We start from the raw sequence: 20,262 nt of genomic DNA, 5'->3' as shown, positions 1-20,262 counted from the left end.
CACTTTAAATAGATGAATTGTATAGTATGTGAATTATGTCTCAATAAAGCTATTTTTAAAAAATTCTATGAGGAGGAAAAATAAATAAGATCAGCCATGGACTGGTAAATGTTGAAGCTGGGAGAGGAGTACAGGGGGATTCATAATACTATTATCTCTAGTTTACAGTTAAAATTTTCCGGGGATTTTCCTGGGGGTTAAGATGTCACCTTCCAATGCAGGGGGTGCAATTTTGATCCCTGGCGGGGGGAACTAAGATTCTACATGCTGTACAACCAAAAAACCAAAACCTAAAACCGAGGCACTATTGTAACAAATTCAGTAAAGGATTTAAAAATGGTGCCCATCAAAAAAATCTTAAAAAATAAAATTTTCTGAAAGAAAAATTGGATACACCATTTCCTAGACTTCTCAGAGGTGCTTAGCCAGATGTTCTCTGCCCTTTTGGAGTTCATGGGCTCAGCGAAGTTCATCAGTCCTTTTAGATGGGGTGGAGTAGAGTTGTTTTACACATAACCCAAGCTGCTACTGCCCACTTTCACCATCTTTCTACTCCACTGACCACTCTGCCCACTCACGGGCAGCTTGGCCAGCCTCTGCCACAGCCTGGCCTCTGGGCCAACAGTGAGCCTCTGCCAGGGCCAGCCCCACTTCCCGGCCTCCTCCTCCAAATCCCTGACCTCCAGTATGTCCTCCTTTCTGCTTGTCACCACCCACCCTGTCGGAGGGGGAACCCGTAGCAGAGCAGCTGGGACCCCAGTGAACCAGCTCTTGCCTCCTCCCCTCAGACCTCTCTGTCCCCTACATAGACTCTCCCAGAGGTGAAACTCAGGCACAGCCTCACACATCATCCAGGCCCCTGGCTCTCACTTCCAGGCCCACTGCCCTCTCTGGCCTCTCTGTGAGTATCCTCCTCCCTCCAGGTGCTTCCCTGCGCTCCGTGCTGCCAGCTGCCTTCCAGCAGTCTCAGCCCAGGGACAGATCTGCGAGAAGCTGAGTTCCTTCCTACATGACTCTTGACCCCTAAACAAATGAAGAGATGTATATGTTTGGGCACTTTGAGGTCCCTGGAGATCTGCCAATGATTAAAAAGCACTAGAAAGGTTCTGGAACATTCTATAACAATTAGAGGGTGGGCAACCAGGTAGCAACCAGTTAGGTAGCTCTGTTTGATGTCTCACACCTGTGTGGTCTCTGATTCGGCCCCAATCCAGAATGACTTCGGTATGAAATACAAAGGGAGGAAAGAAGATCAGAGGAGGAACTGAAGACAGGCTGCAACAGCAGAGTCAGAGAGGAGGAAGGGCCAGAAGCAGAATTGCCAGGACTTGGTGACCAGTTGGATATTAGGACTAAGAAGAGTTCCAGGTGAGGGGAACCAGGTGAACGGTGGTGGCCTTAGTTAGGATAGAAAATAAAAGAGGACCAAATTCAAGTGTGATGGTTGAAATGGAATGCCTGTGAATCACTCTGGTGGGTAGCAGGGCTTAGCTGGAGACTGAGGTCTACAGCTGAAGTGAACCAGCAATGCTGTGATGTGGCATCTACATCAGAGCTCAGAAGCCTCTCTCAGGGATAGGGTGGCCCCGACCCTGCTTTACACTTGCAATCCTGGTTTATGCCTATTGTCTCTGTTAGCACTTCCTTCACTCTCAAAAGGGTCCCAGTTTGGATGACAAACTGTCTTCCAGTCAGAGCTCTGTTTTTTTCCTGCTCTGTGACCTTTGGAACAAAGCATTTCTGCTCTTGGCGTCTCCCGTTTCTTTCCTCTGCAAAAGATGGAGATTGAACAGTGACGCGAAATGTCCTTTCTGGCTGAGAAGTTGTGTCCATTTTATGTGGTGCCATCTTTCTTAGGGTTCAGGTCACCATATGTGGGATGTCAGTCATCTCTGAAGAGAAGGTTTGTGTGTATGTGTTGCAGGGTGGGTACCCAGGCTGAGGACTAGCTTCCATGGAGCCCTTTCAGCACCAGCCTGGGTCTACGCTGGAGTTATCTGGCTCACAGGACTGGTGACAATCAGTGAGAAAGGGCTGAGAACTTGGAAAGTGCTCTTTGGTGAGGGCATTTAAGTCACTTCAGTCATGTCTGACTCTGTGTGACCCCACAGATGGCAGCCCACCAGGTTCCCCCGTCCCTGGGATTCTCCAGGCAAGAACACTGGAGTGGGTTGCCATTTCCTTCTCCAATGCATAAAAGTGAAAAGTGAAAGTGAAGTCACTCAGTCCAGTCTGACTCCTAGAGACCCCATGGACTGCAGTCTACCAGGCTCCTCTGTCCATGGGATTTTTCCAGGAAAGAGTACTGGAGTGGGGTGCCATTGCCTTCTCCGTTGGTGAGGGCAGAGGGGTGGTATTAGGCTTAGGAGACTACCTGGGAAGGCAGTGGGACTTGCACTCAGTCATTTCCAACTCCTTGCAACCCCATAGACTATTCAGTCCGTGGAATTCTCCAGGCCAGAATACTGGAGTGGGTAGCTTTTCCCTTCTCCAGAGGATCTTTCCAACCCAGGGATTGAACCCAGGTCTCCCACATTGCAGGTGGATTCTTTACCAGCTGAGTCATAAGGGAAGCCCAAGAATACTGGAGTGGGTATCCTATCCCTTCTCCAGTGGATCTTCCCTACCCAAGAATCGAACCGGGTCTCCTGCATTGCAGGTGGATTCTTTACCGAGTTATCAAGGAAGCCACTTGTAGTCAAACCTGGCTTCAAATCGAGCTGCCACTTGACCTCTCTGAGTCTCAGTTTGCTCATCAGTAAAATGGGGTTAATAAGACGGCCTTGCCAGGATGTGTGAATCTGGAGGTGATACGAGTGTTGGAGGCAGCAATCACCTTGGAGGTGACACAAGTCTGGGATCGCAGCGGCTGAATTATGGGCAGAAGCTTTAGGAAGCGAAGCCAGACCCGGAGTGGGACGGGAGGCGATTCCCGGAGGCCGAGGGCTCGGACTGGCTCTGCTCGTGGCGGGGAAGCGGGGATCCCAACACGCTGGCCGGGGAAGGGGAGGCCAACCCCGCAGATGCCGCTTCGCGTCCTCGATTACCCTCCGGGCGCCCGCCTGGGGTCGCCGGTCCCCGGCTGTCACCTGGACGCTCGGGGAGGGGACGAGGGAACCGGGCGGGCGGGGAGGCGGGACTTGGAGGCCGGGAGGTGGGGCGAGGGGCGGGTGGCGGGGGCCCGCGCCCCGCGGGGAGGCCGACCACGTGACGCCCGCAGCCCCGGGCCGGGCGGCCAGGCGGGGAGCGCCGCGGCGGCCCCAGGAGGCGGCGGCGGGCACGGGAGCCCGGGCCGCACGGGACCGGTCGTCGGGGCCCCGGGACGGCGACCCCGGGGCTCCCATGCCATGGAGAAGCTGGCGGCCGGGCTGGCCGGCCTGCGCTGGAGCATGGGCGCCTTCCCGCTAGACCTCATCGTCAGCCGCTGCCGCTTGCCCACGCTCGCCTGCCTCGGGCCAGGTACCGGGGGTGCTGGGGAGAGGGGTCGCGGGGGCTCTCCCGGCAGGTGCCAGCGAGGCCGTGAGGATGCGGCCCCTGCCCTCCCGCTCCTCCGCGCGGACCTCGCTCCGTTCCCGGCGCGCCTCCCCGGAGACCCGGGGTCCAGAAACCGAGGGGATGCCTCCTCCCGGGCCCCGCGGACGGGCACAGGGACAGAAACCTGGGACAGGGACTGGAGCCGGGCCCCGGAGAGAGCTCTTCGGCCCCGCTGGACCCCGGAGCCTGGCGGAGTCACCCAGCCCGTCCCGTCGGTGCACCCCCTTCTCTCGCCGCCCTCGGACCCCCGTCCGAGCCGCGCCCCCCTCCGTCTCTTTGTCTCTGGCCTCTCACCTCGATCCTCCCGCATCCCTGGGCCTCGGACTCTTGTCTTCACACTGCCGCCGCCCCCCACCCCTACCCCAGCCCTCCTGGGACTCTTCTCGCACCCTCCTTTCGCGGCCCGGGGGTGGTGGGCAGCCTCCGCCCCCGCGGACCGGCAGGCCACCTCTGGGCCTGAAGGAGCGAGTCCTCCCTCCGGGCGCGCCCCCAAGCCCCCCACCCCCCACCCCCCACCCCCGGCCCTTCCCGCATCTTGTTCCACTTCTCCTTGGGGCCCCGGGGGCCCAGGTTGCTCTGCTGATGCTTGGGGGCCCGAGAGGGGTGCCCGGAGGCTGCCCAGAGCAAGGGGACCGTTTCAGGAAAAGGGGGCCGCTTGGCTGGGGGAGGGGCGGGAGCCGGGGCTGGCAGCCAGGCCGGGGGTTTTGTGTGTGAGAAGAATAGGGGTTTGGCCCGCGTTGGCACACTCGCTTCCCTGAATGCTAATGCGGCCCGCGGCTTCAGGCTCGTCTCCTCTTCGCTGGGGCCAGCAGCCTCTCCGCCGACCCGCGGCGGCCCGGAGTGGGTACAGAGGGTCAGCGTGTCCAGGAGTGGGCCCCGTGAAGCATCTGTGCCCGGGCCGTCGGGCAGAGGTGCCTGGCTGTCTAGTGTCTTGTTCTTGCCCATCATCAGCGTGTGATGCCGATGGCAACAGCAAAGCCGTGTGTGTGTCTGCAATGTGAATGGAATATGCTGGTCCTAGGTCGTGCCTGGCCACTTTCCCACGCATCCTCTTTGGCATCTTCCCCTCCTGGGGGCTTTTTTGAGGACAGGCAGGCCTCCTTTGGGCTCCCTTGACCCCTGGCCCCTTGTCTTGTCTCCTGCTGTGCACCCGTTACAATGGTCAGTTTATTGTCCTCCTACTGGGCTTCGGGCTCCTGGAGGTGGGCATCCTGCCTGACAAAGATTATGGAAGGACTGACTGAATGAAGGGAAGCATGGTGTAATGGCCCAGCCGTCTGTCTGTGGCAGTGGTGGCTATGGCTGTGGTCGCCTTTCGTTGTCAAAATTGTGAGTTGTGAATATGTGATCAAAAGTACGTCTTGGCCCGTGCATTAGTGTGACTGTGAGACTGAGCGGCATCACAGGGGTGACAAGCCCCTATCGCTGTGATCCAGCTGGCTGTGCTGACTCCACTGTTGGTGACCTTGATCTATGATTGGAGTGTGTCCTATGTGGCTGTGGCCTGCATTCCTTGGAAGGGCAGGCTGGGGCTTAAGAGAGCTCTAAGAGGAGGTTACGGAGTAGGAGAACTTTCTCTGCCCCAGGTTGAGGAGTTGAGGAGAAAGCCCCACACCCCCAACCAGATATACACGTACACGTGGTGAGAGCCAGGCCCTCTCTGAAGGTCCTGAACACATCTTCCCCTCCACTCCCCTCCCCGCATCAAATGCACATACTTCAGGGAGTCCCCAACCATCAGAGTAAACCATTTCCCATTTGGTTGGGTGGCAGAAATTTATTAAGTTGTGTTGGAGGGAGCGTTCCCCACCCCCACCCTACCCACCAGCTGCATCCAGGAAACGGCTCCAAGGCCTCCTGGAAGCTGGGCCAGCCTCCTGCTCTCCTGGAAACTGTTGCTGGGGTTGGAGCCTCTGGGGCCCAGGCCCCTCCTAACACCTTTGCCCCGGTTCAGCTTCCCCCAGGACTATCCTCCTCCGCTTCTAAATCCACCCCCCCACTCCTCCCCCAACTCTGGCCTTCATCACTGTGTCCCACAAACTGGGAGGTGAAGGGCTCTGGGAGGGAATGCCAAGAAGCAGCTTCTCTGAGGTGGGGCCAGGGGGTATCTGAGACCCCAAATGTTCCCTCTCCTTTGGGGTCCCTTGGATGAAGGAGCCTGTCTGTGGCAGTGGGCAAGAAGGAAAGGGCTCCCCAAGGGAGCCGTGAATCAGCTCCTCTAAGCTCCACCATTCTCCTGACCCGAGTGACCCCCGCTCTGGGCTCCAAATGCACAACCCCTTCTCAGCCCTCTGGGCCCCCAACAAGACCCTCCTTTCCTGGCCCAGGAGCTGACTCCGGGCTGAGAATTCTGCTGGTGTGAGTTGTGGTTCTGAGGTCCAGCCCAAGTGTCTGCTGCTCAGCACTGTCTTCCATCCTCCCTGCTGCCCCTCTCCCCGCCAACTGGTTTGCTGCCTCTTCTGTGAGAGCTCAGACTGCCTCTATTCAGTGCCTCAAACTGGGCCCATATCCTCTGTTCACATCTCTCCCCACTTCCCGCCCCCTGGGCCTGAGGGCTCCTGGAGGAAGGAGTCCCTGGCTCCAGCACACGCCCTGGGACAGCAGGCAGTCCAGTCGAATGGTAAATGCAGGATGGAGGCTGGGTTGGTTGCTGGGGCCCCTTCGGAAGCTTGAACCCTGAGAGACGGGGCCTGATTCAGCCCCGAGCTCACAGCTGGCAGCGCCCGTCCCTGGAGCATTGCTGGCCTGGACAGGGATCATGGGGAGCTGTCCTCGGGCGGTGTCTCGGTGAGGAGGTCACTCTGTCTCTCTGCCCCTCCTAATGTTCTCTTTTCTCTCCTCCCTTCTCTGTCCTCCTGCCCCCTCCCAGGGGAGTATGCCGAGGGCGTCAGTGAGCGAGACATCCTGCTCATTCATTCCTGCCGCCAGTGGACCACGGTGACAGCCCACACCCTGGAGGAGGGCCACTATGTCATCGGGCCCAAGATTGACATCCCCCTGCAGTACCCAGGTGTGCCCAGGGACAGATGGCACAGAGCCAGTGGGGGATGTAGGCAGGGGGATGGGTGCAGGAAGTCTTGGGCACTGGATGTTGGTGACTGGCTTTTCCTTAGAGCTGCAGGGATGTGCAAGGTCATGGCTGATGAGCGGGGGCGGGGTGGGGGTGGTGGTGACTAAGGTTAGGGTTAGAGTTAGGGTCCAGTGGTTTCAGTACTGTTCTGTGAAGCCCCGGGTTTCTGGTTGCAAACCTTTGATTCCCATTTTAAAGTAGATTTGAAACTAATGATTAAAAAAGTCCACACTCTCCTACCACTACCAGTCAAACCTTAAACTCTGACTAGAGACATTTGGTGTGTACCACAATCTGCCTCATTAACCGTTTTTGTACAGACTCTCAAAGAAAATATCTCCTGCCAGGATTCTCTCAGTATTGCGCAACCCAAAGACATAGAAACAAAGGGATGCCCAGGCTGATTATATGGCTGCATCTGCTAGCGTTAGTCCTGTTTTTCGATGTTTGTGTTAAATTTATTGTTTTCATTGATTGACTTTTTTAAAAAAAGTCCTCATTGAATTTGTTACAATATTGCTTATGTTTCATGTTTTGATTTTTTGGCACCAAGGCATGTGAGATCTAAGTTCCCCATCAGGGATCCCCCTGCATTGGAAGGCGAAGTCTTAACCACTGTGCCACCAGGGAAGTCCCCATTGATTGACTCTTAAGTGAATGCTAAAATTTAAAAACTTAATAAAATTATGCTAGAGACCAGGGCTTCCCTGGTGGCTCAGTAGTAAAGAACCCGACTGCCAGTGCAGGAGACCTAGGAGATGAGTTTGGTCCCTGGGTCGGGAAGATCCCCTGAAGAAGGAAATGGCAACTCACTCCAGTACTCTTGCCTGGGAAATCCCATGGACAGAGGAGCTTGGTGGGCTACAGTCCAGGGGGGTGCAAAGAGCTGGACACAACTTAGCAATTAAACAATAACAATGAATATTTACTTTTATCTATTTTATATGTGATACTGATGTCCTAAAGATTTTTTTTGAAGAAAGGATTCTGCTTCTAAAAAAAGAAGCCCTTTCATTTTACACAGGATGGAACAGAAGGCCTAGGAAGGGAAATGACTTGCCCAGGGTCACACAGCTAGTAAGCAGAAGAGCAAGGGCTAGCACCCAGGCATCTCGATTCTTGGCTGCCACATCAGGGATGCAGGGTTGCTGTTCCCTGAGTGAGAAGGGTGCAAGACTGGTGGCCGTCAGCCCAGAGATGCCCCTATGCAAGCCCAGGAGCCCACAGCTCCTGTGTATCAACGTGTGCTGCTTTCCAGACACTGGGCAGAGCTTTGGAACCATCACAGCCTCACAGCAACCCTCTGAGGAAGTCTTACAGAGCTCCAGGAGTTAGGAGTTAGATCAGTTCTGTGTTTAACTGCTACCCACCCCCAATGAGGGCTTTCCTGGTGGCTCAGATAGTGAGGAATCTGCCTGCAATGAGGGAGACTTGGTTTCATCCCTGGGTTGGGAAGATCCCTGGAGAAGGGAATGGCAACCTACTCTGGTATTGTTGCCTGGAGAATTCCATGGACAGAAGAGCCTGGCAGCTATAATCCATGGGGTTGCAAAGAGTCAAACATGACAGAACGATTTTTACTTTCACTCTGCAACAAAGGTTGGAATCCGTGGAGCTGGGAAGGCTCTTCACAGGTCTGCTGTTCCCCCTCTGGCCCTGCCTGGTTCTCCCCTGAGTCAGTGGGACAGGACCAAACCCTTTACAGGGCTTCTGCTTTTTACAACACCCTGTGGACTTGTATTCCTGTAGTCCCCACACCCCATTTTGAAGATGAGGAAACTCAAGTATCTTTCTGGCCTGGGGTTCTGTCCTGGGGCCCCTGGAAAGGCCTGCCCAAGCTAGAAACTTCCCAGCCTGGTTATTTGGCATTGGTCCAGGGAAAAGTCCCAGGTCATCTCATTGAGACAAAAAAGCAAAGACTGGGGGACTGGTTAAGACTCTTCTCTTCCACTGCAGTGGGCGCGGGTTGTATCCCTGGTCGGGGAATAAGATCCGCTGCCAATAAAAACCAAAACAAATCAGGGAAACCGAGATCCAGAGTCTCCTAGGGAACTGTGGGTCCACGGGGCTCCTGGCTCTTTCCCCCCATGGGTTTTGGTGGCCCCTTGACTGTGTATGGCGGTGATCATGGGGTGACAGCTGGCTAGCCGAGGTTTCGCATCCCTGACCCATCTTTCCGGTGGGCTGCTCTTGCCCCGCCTGGTTGCGGGGGCTGGGGAGGTCGAAGCCCCCTAGGAGGGGGAGAGGCCGCCGGCAGGTTAACGAGGAAGCTCTGAGTGCACAGCCCGACGCTGGTTCCTCCTAATGAATTAGTAATAGCGCGGGCTGGCGGGCGGGCGGGGGCGGAGGCTGCGGACCTTGGAGAAAGCCGCCGCGGTGGGCGGGGTGGGTGGGGGAAGGAGGGGGAAGGAGCGCTCAGGGCGGTGCCTGGCCCCGAGTAGGGTAGTGGGGCGCTGCGGGAGACCCGGGTCTCCAGGCCAAGGTTCACCGCCGGGGGAGGCAGGGAGACCGGCCTTCGGAACCCTGCGCAGCACCGCGTGAGCCAAGTTGTATGCTTCCATTTTACCGATGAGAAAACCGAAGCCTATAGCGATTAAATAATTTGTTCAAGACCATACAGGTGGCAGGTGGCACCAGGTCTGTCCGACTGTCAAGTCTGTGCATTTACCCACCATTCTTCAAGGAGTATCTGCTCTGGGTCAGCTGCTGGCAGGGAGCGTTGACAAACAAGACCCAGCTTCAGGCTGGAAGGGACGGTCAGGACCGCGATAATGTGCTTTGGGAGTCTCGGGCAGGGAGGAGGGGCAGGCCAGGGTGGGGCGGTCCCTGGAGCCGCGGGGGTCGGGGTGGGGGGAAGACCTCTTGTCTCTTGTAGGGGGAAGGCAGGAGAGGAAGCTGCCCCCAGTGGGGCCGCAGAGGGAGGAGAAGGCTTCCAGGGGCCAAAGCATCACTCCCTAGAGGTCTTCTTTCCTTCCTCCCGGCAGTGATGACCGGTGCTGGGCTCAGGCTGCGGCGGAGGGGGTGGTGCTGGCTACCATGGTTACATTGATCTTTCCTGCCACATCCTCCCCCGGCTCTAGCCCTGACTTGGCTCCAGCTCTCCCCACAGGGGGCAGTGGGCATTTCTCCCTGACTGGCTGATTGGAATTGGTGGTGGGGGTGGGGGTGGTTGTGTGTAGTTATGGGGGCGGCGACTGGATGAGGGAAGGGGGCCACTCTTGGATGGTGGCAGACCTGTGATTCCTGACCTGCTCCGTCCCCTCCCCAGGGTATCCCTGCTGCCCTCTAGGGCAGTGGCTCATCTGAGGCCTCTTCCCACCAGGGTCTCAGAGTGGTTGGAGCAGGGTGAGGGTTAGGGATGGGGTGCATTCCCTCTGGCTTTCTCTGGGCATTTCCCCCTCTCTTGATTCTCCTTTTTCCTGCTCTTAGATGTTGACGCTGCAGGCGCTGCCCAGGGCTATCTGCTCTGCACACCCTGCATTAGGACAGGTGTCTCTGTCTGGGTTCTGGTTGGGCTTTGAACCCACCACAACCCCCATGCTGTATATACAATGCTGTGTGTGTTCCTGCTAGGAGTACACTATGGGATTTCTCTAGGAAGGGGGTCCCTGATGGGTTGGGATCCTCTTTTCTTCCTCTTCCCTGAGCTATCTGGCCTGCCCCACAGCTGACACTGCCTCCTCTGGGCCGGTGGTCTGTTACTTCTGACTACACTTCCCCAAGGCCTGCCTGCCCTAGGAGCACTACCTGCAGGGCCTCATTTGGCCTCCCCAGTTTGGCCCATGCTCCTGATAGCATCTGCCTATGATGCGGGAGACCTGGGTTCGATCCCTGGGTCGGGAAAATCCCCTGGAGAAAGAAATGGCAACCCACTCCAGTACTCTTGCCTGGAGAATGCCATGGACGGAGGAGCCTGGTGGGCTACAGTCCACAGGGTTGCAAAGAGTCAGACACGACTGAGTGACTTCACTTCACCTCACTTCCTGATAGCTTACGGTGCATGGTGTCGAATTTGTGATCTCCAAAGATTTAGCTTTGGGACTAGGGACCAGGCTTGATCACTCAAGAGCTTTTGTGTAGCAGAGTTTTATTAAAGTATGAGAAGGGACAGAGAAAGCTTCTGACATAGACATCAGGAGTTATGTAAATTAGTTATTATAATAAATCAAAAGCATGTCTCAAGGTTGTAAAGATCTTACTAGACCCACTCCCATAATTTACATTTTAAGATAACAGGATTAGCCAGGTTTTCAGGAAGGAGAAACTGTCCTCAAGCAGGATACATTGTTGTCATATAATCCTTAGTACAGAGTTTAAACTGAGTTGTTTGTTGTGTAATCATCAGTTCTTAAAGGAAAAAACGTTTTATGTGACTAAGGAACATAGAGGAAAAAAAGAAGTTTGTCCTTTTCTCCTCCTTGAGATCCCCAGACCCCTCTCTCCTTGGGCACCCCCAGATTTCTTATCAACCTGCATAGGAATTGACTCTCTCACTCCCCACTGGTTCCTTACAGGGTCCCAGTTTTGGTTAACAGCTCTGCTGTCTCCATTTCTGACCAGGCTGGTAGCTGCAAGCCCTTCCTCCCTCACCATTCAGCAGTCACCGCAGTCTGATGAGGCTCCCTGCTGGAATCTGTACCCCTTGTTCTGTTTGTTTTTTGCCCTCCCCTCAGCTGATGCCCCTGCTCTTTTCCAGAACTCGTTATTGGGTTATTTACCTAAGTGTCCCTGTTATCTTTATAGAGTTCATCTTTGATCTTGGTCTTTCTTTGCTCAGAACACTCCAGTGGGTTTCATTCTTATCGAATAAAGTCCTACCATATGGCATTCAGAGCTTTTCATAGCCCAGTCGCTGTCTGCTTCACCCCGCCATCACCCCCCTCCAATCCTACTCCCCAGGCACTCACCATGTTGGCAGGCAGTTTGCTTCTGTGACCATGTGTCTTGACTCAAGCCGTTTGTACTGTGTGGAATGTTCACTCTGTAAGGTTCACTGCCAGGCAGATTTCCCCCAACTTGGTGGTCTCCTCGTCTTTTGTTGAGTCTGTTGTAGCCATCCTGCCATCCCATCACACCCTGCTATCACACACTGTATCTGGATTTGGTATCTTGAGGGCAGATCATATCTTACCCAGATCTGCCCCCCTCATTGGGCCTAGGCTAGTGTCTGGCACACAGTAGGTGCTCTATAAAATGCTTGTGGAATGAATAAATGAATGTAATAGGCAGCAACCACCAGAAACACTGCAGAAGTTAGAGTCACCTTGTCTTCTCTCAACCTATACAAGACTCTCTTCCTCCTGTGTAAGGCCTAAAAAGAGGCCGGATGCCAGCCTGGTTCACAGCCTGTCTTTGTGCTCATATAAGTGGGCACGTGGGGCTTCCCAGGTGACTCAGTAGTAAAAAATCTGCTTGCTGATGCAGGAGACACGGATTCCATCCCTGGGTCGGGAAGATCCCCTGGAGGAGGACGTGGCCACCCACTGCAGTATTCTTGCCTGGGAAATCCCATGGACAGAGGCACCTGCTGGGCTACAGTCCCTGGGGTTGCAAAAGAGGTGGGGACGACTTAGCAACTAAACAACAACAAGGTGGGCACATGAAAGGTGTGTGGCCAGTAAGGCCAGACAGTTAACACAGAGGGTTGTCAGCGTTACAGATTAGCATCATTCTTTAAAGCCTGTGTCTTCTGGGGGCATCTGCTGAGCCAGTGGAAACACAGCCTTGGACTGCAGATCGGGAAGACCTCATCTGAGGGAGGCAGCTTGCTGGGCTCAGATCTGAGGCCTCTGGGACAGTGGCGCTGGATGTTGGACCACAGCAGGGTTTGGGAACAGATCAGGAGTCAGAGTGGCTCTCCTTGGGTCTCCAAAGCCTGGAGCTGGGCCCTGGTTTGCCCATTGCATCAGTGTGGGTTAGCAATCTAAAGCTAACACGGGAGGCCAGATTCAGACAGGGCCTGCAAACATCTGCTCCAGCTTCTTCAGATGAGGATTCAAAATCCCTGAGAGGGGAAGGGATTTGTCTGGGTCATAGCAAATCAGAGTTGGGCTGGGACCAAGCTAGGCATCAGCATCCCCATTGCCACACTAATGTTGGTGTTCAAGTGTTTGGGTACCAGTTTGCCCTTGAGTTTCTCTAGGCAAGACAGCTGCTGGCCTTGTCACACAGCCACAAACTCTCCACTGGGTAAGGTAGGAATCTGTGCTCACCTACCTGCTGAGTCTTGAACCAGCTGACCAGCTTCCACTAGTGCAAACCTGCCCTTCTGCCCACTTGAGCCAGAGGGACTGGCTGAGATGAGGGGCAAAAGATGTGGGGACCATGAGGCCTCTCAGGATGCAGACTAGGCTTCCCAGCAAGCAGGCCCACCCTAGCAGCCTGCGTTCTCTCCTGTGCAGGGAAGTTCAAGCTCCTAGAGCAGGCCCGGGATGTTCGGGAGCCAGTGAGATACTTCAGCAGCGTGGAGGAGGTGGCCAGCGTCTTTCCTGATCGCATCTTTGTGATGGAAGCCATCACCTTCAGTGTCAAGGTCAGTCCTTTCTGCACTGGACATGGTGCCTCCAGGTTCCATTATCCTCAGGGGGAAGCCTGACCCTGGTTGGAGGGTTCCCATTAGGTTCTGAGAGGTAGAAATGTCACAGTGTGGCTTCTGGCAGCCCCCTGAAAGTCTTTGGCTAGGTGTATGAACTTCCTGGAACTGGGCCCAAAAACTTCCTGCAAAAGGTGGGGAAGCAGGAAGTGTGTGTGGAGGTTCATGGCTTGACTTGGGAGAACTTTCAGGGCAGCCATCCTAGCATCTACTGGTGGGGGTGGTGGCTGTGGAGACATAGAGTGCAAACAGTCCCCCACTTAATGTACAGATAGCTCTTTACTGTTTACAAACCCTTTTCTTATCCATCAATTCATTCCTCTTCAGAGTAGTCTTATTGAATAGGTGGAGGATTATTATTGCCCAATTGTAAAAAATACAAGCATTGCTGTATATTGAATATTTTCAAAGTATTTCAGTATACATAAAGTTTATTTAGGGCTTTCCTGGTGGCTCAGATAGTAATGAATCTGCCTGCAATGTGGGAGACCCAGTCCTGTCCCTGGAGAAGGAAATGACAACCCACTCCAGTATTCTTGCCTGGGAAATCCCATGGACAGAGGAGCCTGGCAGGCTACAGTTCATGGAGTCACAGAGTCAGACATGGCTGAGCGATTAACACTTTATAGTCTTATTTAATCCTTACAGCAATTCTTACAGCAAATAAAATAATTACGTTTCCAAGAGGTAACTCTGAGGCTGCACCACCGTGACCACGTGGCCTCTACAGAATGCATGTCCTCAGTCCAGTGCTCTTGATCTTGGGAAAGCCCCAGAAGGAGGGTTGCCCTCCTGGGTCCCCGGACTGGCTTTCCCTGGCTGGGGCTAAGGCCTCCCTCTGCTTCTGGGATCCCCAGGTGGTGTCAGGAGAGTTCAGCGAGGATAGCGAGGTGTACAACTTCACGCTGCACGCGGGTGACGAGCTCACTCTCATGGGGCAGGCGGAGATCCTGTGCGCCAAGACCACCAAGGAGCGCTCGCGCTTCACGACCCTGCTGCGCAAGTTGGGCCGGGCCGGAGCGCTGGCCGGGGTGGGCGGCGGCGGTAGCGGCGGCCCGGGGGGCGCGGGGGCCGCGGGTGGCGGCGGGGGCGCCAGGCCCATCAAAGGCAAGATGCCCTGCCTCATCTGCATGAACCACCGCACCAACGAGAGCCTGAGCCTGCCCTTCCAGTGCCAGGGCCGCTTCAGCACGCGCAGCCCGCTGGAGCTGCAGATGCAGGAGGGCGAGCACACGGTGCGCGCCATTATCGAGCGCGTGCGGCTCCCGGTGAACGTGCTGGTGCCCAGCCGGCCACCCCGCAACCCCTACGACCTGCACCCGGTGCGGGAGGGCCACTGCTACAAGCTGGTCAGCATCATCTCCAAGACAGTGGTGCTGGGGCTGGCGCTGCGCCGCGAGGGACCGGCGCCGCTGCACTTCCTGCTGCTCACCAACACGCCGCGCTTCGCGTTGCCGCAGGGCCTCCTGGCCGGGGACCCGCGCGTCGAGCGCCTGGTGCGCGACAGCGCCTCCTACTGCCGCGAGCGCTTCGACCCCGACGAGTACTCGACCGCCGTGCGCGAGGCGCCCGCCGAGCTGGCCGACGACTGCGCCAGCCCGCGCCGCGCGCGCCTCTGCTTGCCCGCGCCCCCGCGCGCCCTCGTGCCCGCCCGCGCCCCCGGCCCTGGCCCACCAGGCGACTGCGACCAGGAGTACGTGATCCCTGATTGGGCCGGCGGGCCGGAGCCCGCCGCGCCGCCCGCGGAGATCCCCTACGAGGAGCTGTGGACGCACCAGGCAGCCGAGGGCCTAGTCGAGGGCAGGACCCGGCCGCTCCCGGGGCCCGACCTCATCTCCTTCGGAGCCGCCGGGCCGCCCCGCCTGGAGCCCGAGGCGGCGCCGCCTCCGGTGCCTCCCAAATCCGAGGCGGTGAGTGGAGGCGGTGAAGGCGAGGAGGGTGGGAGGCCGGGCGCTGAGCTCTGTGGGCCTGGCCTTCCAGGGAGGTGGCCAGCCACGGGGCAGGGTTTGGGTTTGGAAAACTTGTTCTCCTGGGCCCCTGCCTTGGCATCTCGGTCTCCAGCTCCCGAGGTGTGCGACAGAGGGTGGCCAGAGGTGGGGAGGGGGGGAGAAAAAAAAGAGGAAAGAGACGCAGGCGCTTTTGTAGGAAGGGGTACCATGGACGGTGGCCTTGGGAGTTGGGGGACAAAGATACCAGCAGGTCCCTAGCCTCATAGAGTATGGGATAAGCCTAGAACAGCGTTACCCAGAAGGTTCCACAGAACAAAGTCTCCTTTAAATTGTCTGGTGAAAAGAAGGGTCTAAGGTGAAGAAAGTTTAGAGAATATAGTCTGATTCCCAGCTCTCCCCATCCTCACTTTGGAGCCACAGAGTATCCATTGTTTATTATTAGGCTCTGAGAAGTCCTGCAGGTCAGAAACCCATTCATCTGGGTTTAACACAGAAGTTTCCAACAGGACTTGTCCACAGACTATATACAGCACCTATTAATATCCCATGGAGTCCACTTTGAGTGCTTGACCCATAAGAAAGGGATCCAGATGGCAGATGCTTTTCCTTCCCTTCTTCTCATTACACCTTTGTCGTCTTCTTTCTCTCCTTTTCCTTGAGGAAGGAATATGTCTACTTGTTGTTTTCTCTACTTCTCCATTTCTTCTTACATTCAGGATGGATTTCGAAGGCCACAGGGGACAGTTGTGTGTGTTGTGGACTCTCAATGAGTCTGACAGGCTGGAGATGACGAGAAGGGCTGGGGTGGGTGGCTGAGTAGCAAGGCTGACTTTTGGCAAAGTGGGTCAGTCGCAGGCAACCCCCTTGCCCAGCTGCCTGGGGACAGGGGGTGGCATCATGGCCCTGTGCTTGCAGGTGAAGGAGGAGTGTCGCCTGCTCAACGCCCCTCCTGTGCCCCCGCGGGGTGGCAGTGGCCGGCTCTCGGGTAGCCCCCCAGTGCCCCCACGCTTCCCTAAGCTGCAGCCCGTCCACTCCCCCAGCTCCAGCCTCTCGTACTACTCCTCTGGCCTCCAGGATGGGTGAGCCCCTCCCTTCCTTCTCTGGGTCCTGGGCCACCTCAGGTGGATGGAAGCAGGGGAGGGGGACAGGGAGAGGGCGGGGAGGGGAGCCAGTGTGAGGAAGAGGAAGACTGCAGACCCCCGGGTTTGGAGGGTGCATATTGCTGAGCCGAACCTGAGGGAGGGGCCCTTGCGGTCTGGGGCTTCCTGCCTCAGTTGGCTGCTTACCTAAACGATGATGACTTCGTGGGAGTGTGGCTCTCTTTCCTTCCAGACTGAGATCTGCTTTAGGATGGAATACTCCTTGCCATTGAAAATTTTCTGTGTAGTTCAGTTCAGTTTTTCCTGGAGTTCAGGTTGCCAGAGGGAAGAATAGAGCAATCCCAGAGGGTCTCAGGCCTTGGGGCTGGGGGCTGGACGGGCCAGCATGGCTGAGATCTCTGTGACCTGGCGGAATGGTGGTTTGTGGTGGCACAGGTGTGTGCCTATCACGTTTCCCTCTTGCTCTGCTTACCTGTCTGCCTGTGTCTGTGTTTCTGTCTGCAGGGCGGGGTCCCGAAGTGGTAGTGGCTCGCCGTCACCCGATGCCTACTCCCTCTATTGCTACCCCTGCACCTGGGGAGACTGCAAGGTGGGCGAGTCCTCCAGCCGTCCACCCCCAGGCCCCCTGCCGTCGACTACGCAGCCCAGCCAGGCCTCCCGGGCCCTTGTGGAGCCCCTGAGTAGTCGAGCTGCCCCCCTCCTGGGCGCTGACACCCCTGCCAAGACCTACCACAGCTGCCCACCTCCATTCAAGCCCTCCCACTCCCAGAAACGCTTTGCTCCGTTTGGAGCTCTTAACCCCTTTTCCGGGCCTGCCTACCCCACGGGCCCTTCAGCGGCCTCCTCTTCCGGGCCTGCAGCTCCCTCAGGTCCCCTGGCTACCTCCAGCCCCGCTTACTCCCCAGGCCTGGGCTCTCCAGGCCAGGCCTACTCGGCAGCTTCTGCCTCCTCCTGTCCCACCTCCTCCTCCTCCTCCTCTGAGTGGCAGGAACCCTCCCTGGAGCCCTTCGACCCCTTTGAGCTGGGCCGGGGCAGTTCTCCAGAGCCTGAGCTGCTGCGCTGTCAGGAGCCCAGAGCCGTGGGGGCACCTGGGCCCGGCCTCTCGCCACTTGGACCCCCCAAGGCCTTTGAGCCTGAAGGCTTGGTGTTGCGGCAGGGCCCCACCCCACTGTCACCGGTGGCCCCGCAGGGCCCCGAGGCTGGTGGAGCACGACTCCTCACCCAGGGGCGCCTCGAAGGGCCTCCTGCCAGCCCCCGGGATGGGGCCACGGCCTGGGGAGGCCGAGAAGCCACCTCCTGGCAGCCCCCCGCTGACCTCTCTGCACTCTCCCTGGAGGAGGTCTCCCGAAGTCTGCGTTTCATCGGGCTCTCAGAAGACGTGGTCAGCTTCTTTGCCCGAGAGCGCATAGACGGCAGCATCTTCGTGCAGCTCAGTGAGGACATCCTGGCAGATGACTTCCGCCTGACCAAGCTGCAGGTCAAGAAGATCATGCAGTTCATCAAAGGCTGGCGGCCCAAAATCTGACCTTCCGGCTTGGGGCCGCTTGACTGGAATTTTGGCCCAGAAGCCCCCCGGGGGGCCAGCCCTGGCTCTGCAGGGGGACAGCCCTCCTCGGGGCAGGGCCTGCCGCCGGGAGAATCTCTGCCAGGACTGCAGCTGCTCTGCAGTCACGGAGAGTGAATCCAGGGGAGGCGTGCTGGGAAACGGTGTCCTCTCGGCCAGATGCCTGCATGCCTCTTGCCTCTGAGTGTGCAGAGTACATGGGGGAGGGGCTGAAGGCACCAGCGAACAGGGTGCCCAGGGCTGTGATTCCCACGGGGCAGCCAGAAGCTGGCTTTTGTGGTGACCTAACAACTCCCTCCGTCCTGCCGTGGAGCTCCCCAGACAGCTTGCACTCAGTCCACAGCTTGTAGGTGCAGGCCGGAGACGAGGGAAGACGACGGCCCACCACTGAAGCACAGATTCCCCAAGTGCCCGCTGTCCTCTGTGGACTCTGCCCCAAGCTGCCTCAGAGTCGGAGGGCCGATTTCTGTATCTCTGGGATGCCCTCTTTACCTGCTGTCCCCCCTGCTCTACCATGTGCTGGGTCCCTGGCCCCGAACACAGGTCTATCGCGTACAAGCCTGAGCCACCGCGCCGCAGAGCTCCACCTGTGGGCTCTGGTTCTCAGGTGATGCCTTTGGAAGGCCACAGCCCTGCCCTTGACCCACTTACCTGGTGAGGGAGGCAGTTGCTCCCCATGTTTCCAGCATTCTGGCCTCTGCCCTGATCTCGCTGCATCTAGCCCTCCGTCCTGCCTATTGGGTCCAGTCCATGACAACTCTATTTCTATGGAAGGGCAGGTGATTCTAAGGGCAGCTGCACCCTGATTCCGAGGTGGGTGGCCTTCAATCACTGCCACTGGTCTCCTGCCCCATCCCGTGACTCCTGCAACACCTGGTGTCCTTCCCTGGCTTTCTGTCGCTGGTGCAGGTGGCTTGGGAAAATCTACTTTTATCCTCTTGGAGCTGAGCCCTCCTGCACTTGTTCACCTGCATCCGAGCAGGTCTTTGTGCCCTGAAGCCTGAGCATGGCCATGTGCCGGCACTCAGAGCAGGTTGGCTGTCATGTCCAACCGCCTATCCCCTGAGCTCTTCTCTGTCTCACTTACCAGAACACACTAATTCTCCTAGTATCAGGCCCAGGAGTGTCAGCCTTCTCGTCTGCCTTATCTAGATATTTATTTCCTCTGTTTTTCTGTCTTAAGAGTAGAGAAGCCGTGCCAGCGCTCATGCCCTGAGCAGGCTGTCTCAGCACAGAGGGGAGTCAGAGCACAGAGACTGGGATGCTGAGATGTTGGGACCACTTAGTGAGTCCTCGAGGGCTAGTGAAATAAATGCTAGACCACTGAAGAGCAGTGCGGGTGGAACTGTGTTCTTTCAGAGGGCCGTGGGGAATGACTGGCATGCTGTCTGTGCCCTTGGGGAGTGGAGGACCTTGGAAATGGTTATGCACATGGCCCACCTGTTCCTCAGAGGCAGCTGATAGAGCGGCCCTCATTCCTTTCTGAAAACCCCTCACCTGTCCCAAAACTATAAGAACCTTGAATTCCCAGTAATGTTTCAGCGTAATTCAACACACCTCCCTAGGGCTGCTGGGGCTTCCCTGGTAGCTCAACTGGTAAAAAATCTGCCCGCAATGGGTCTGGAAGATCCCCTGGAGAAGGGATAGGCTACCCATACTCCGGTATTGGGCTTCCCTGGTAGCTCAGATGGTAAAGAATCCACCTATAATGCGGGAGACCTGGGCTCGAAAGATCCCCTGGAGAAGGAAATGGATCCACTCCAGTATTCTTGCCTAGGAAATCCCATCGACAGAGGAGCCTGGCGGGCTACATACAGTCCATGGGGTCAGTTGGACACGACTGAGTGACTAAGCACAGCACAGTTAGGGCTGCTGGGTGGAAAGATCCCCATGCTCCTACCCAGGTTTAATTTCCTGTCTTGTCCAAAAGCCTGCCTTGAGGCTGCTCAGACCCTTTCCCTGACACTGCCGCCCCTACTCCCGGAAGCCTGTTATTGGCCTTGGTGTAGAGGATCAGTTCTCTACCTTCTGTGGGTCACCTGAAAACTCCAACTCGGAGATGCCTTGGTGTTAAGAGTCTGGCTTCCTAGCAGCCAACTGTTGAGTGTTGGGTAGAGCTGGGGCTGAACTCCCCACTTGCTGGTCCCCACAGCAGAACTGGGACCAGGGGGGATACTGAAGTGCTCACAGCTGGAGCAGAGGTAGGAGGGATCGGTGACATCTCCAAGTCAGGATGGTGCAGCGTGATGGGACCTAAATTACAATTCTGTACATTCAGTGGATCCTTCTGCCAGACCCAGAGAGGAGCCGCAGAGCTGTTTACCTGAACTGGGCACTGTTTCTGCCAGAATACAAGTGCAGGAACTTACTCCACCAGAGGGCAGGGGGCGGGCAAGAGTGGAGGTGTCAGTCGAATGCAGGCGGTGGTAGGTGTTTGGGCATTGTCTACCTTC

At 56.7% G+C, this 20,262-nt stretch overlaps 1 protein-coding gene across 2 annotated transcripts; it reads left to right on the top strand.

Annotated features, from left to right (window-relative positions):
- Nucleotides 1–3,312: 3,312 nt before the first annotated feature.
- On the top strand, nucleotides 3,313–19,142 carry GAREM2 (GRB2 associated regulator of MAPK1 subtype 2). Of its 2 annotated transcripts, XR_005718354.1 has the most exons (7): nucleotides 3,313–3,459; nucleotides 6,404–6,544; nucleotides 13,006–13,136; nucleotides 14,054–15,106; nucleotides 16,061–16,224; nucleotides 16,750–18,622; nucleotides 18,719–19,142. XR_005718354.1 is itself a non-coding variant. In XM_040224471.1 (6 exons), the coding sequence occupies exons 1-6, from the start codon at nucleotides 3,348–3,350 to the stop codon at nucleotides 17,768–17,770; spliced, it is 2,622 nt and encodes an 873-aa protein (XP_040080405.1). In that variant the 5' UTR covers nucleotides 3,313–3,347; the 3' UTR covers nucleotides 17,771–19,142. The 2 variants fall into 2 exon arrangements, 1 of the variants encoding a protein (XP_040080405.1); XM_040224471.1 differs by having other exon boundaries at nucleotides 16,750–19,142.
- Nucleotides 19,143–20,262: the final 1,120 nt, after the last annotated feature.

The sequence above is a fragment of the Oryx dammah genome, unplaced genomic scaffold (genome assembly GCF_014754425.2).
Source record: "Oryx dammah isolate SB20612 unplaced genomic scaffold, SCBI_Odam_1.1 HiC_scaffold_25, whole genome shotgun sequence".
In the NCBI taxonomy this organism is placed as follows: domain Eukaryota; kingdom Metazoa; phylum Chordata; class Mammalia; order Artiodactyla; family Bovidae; genus Oryx; species Oryx dammah.
Note: the sequence above shows the minus strand (reverse complement) of the source record. Positions and strands in the feature narration are given on the sequence as shown.

Bases quoted from the DNA above. Each gene is read 5' to 3' on its own strand.
- GAREM2 (XM_040224471.1), top strand. From the start codon at position 3,348: ATGGAGAAGCTGGCGGCCGGGCTGGCCGGCCTGCGCTGGAGCATGGGC. The intron at 13,137-14,053 runs GTCAGTCCTTTC...TGGGATCCCCAG, and splicing joins CCATCACCTTCAGTGTCAAG to GTGGTGTCAGGAGAGTTCAG. The intron at 16,225-16,749 runs GTGAGCCCCTCC...TTCTGTCTGCAG, and splicing joins TCCTCTGGCCTCCAGGATGG to GGCGGGGTCCCGAAGTGGTA.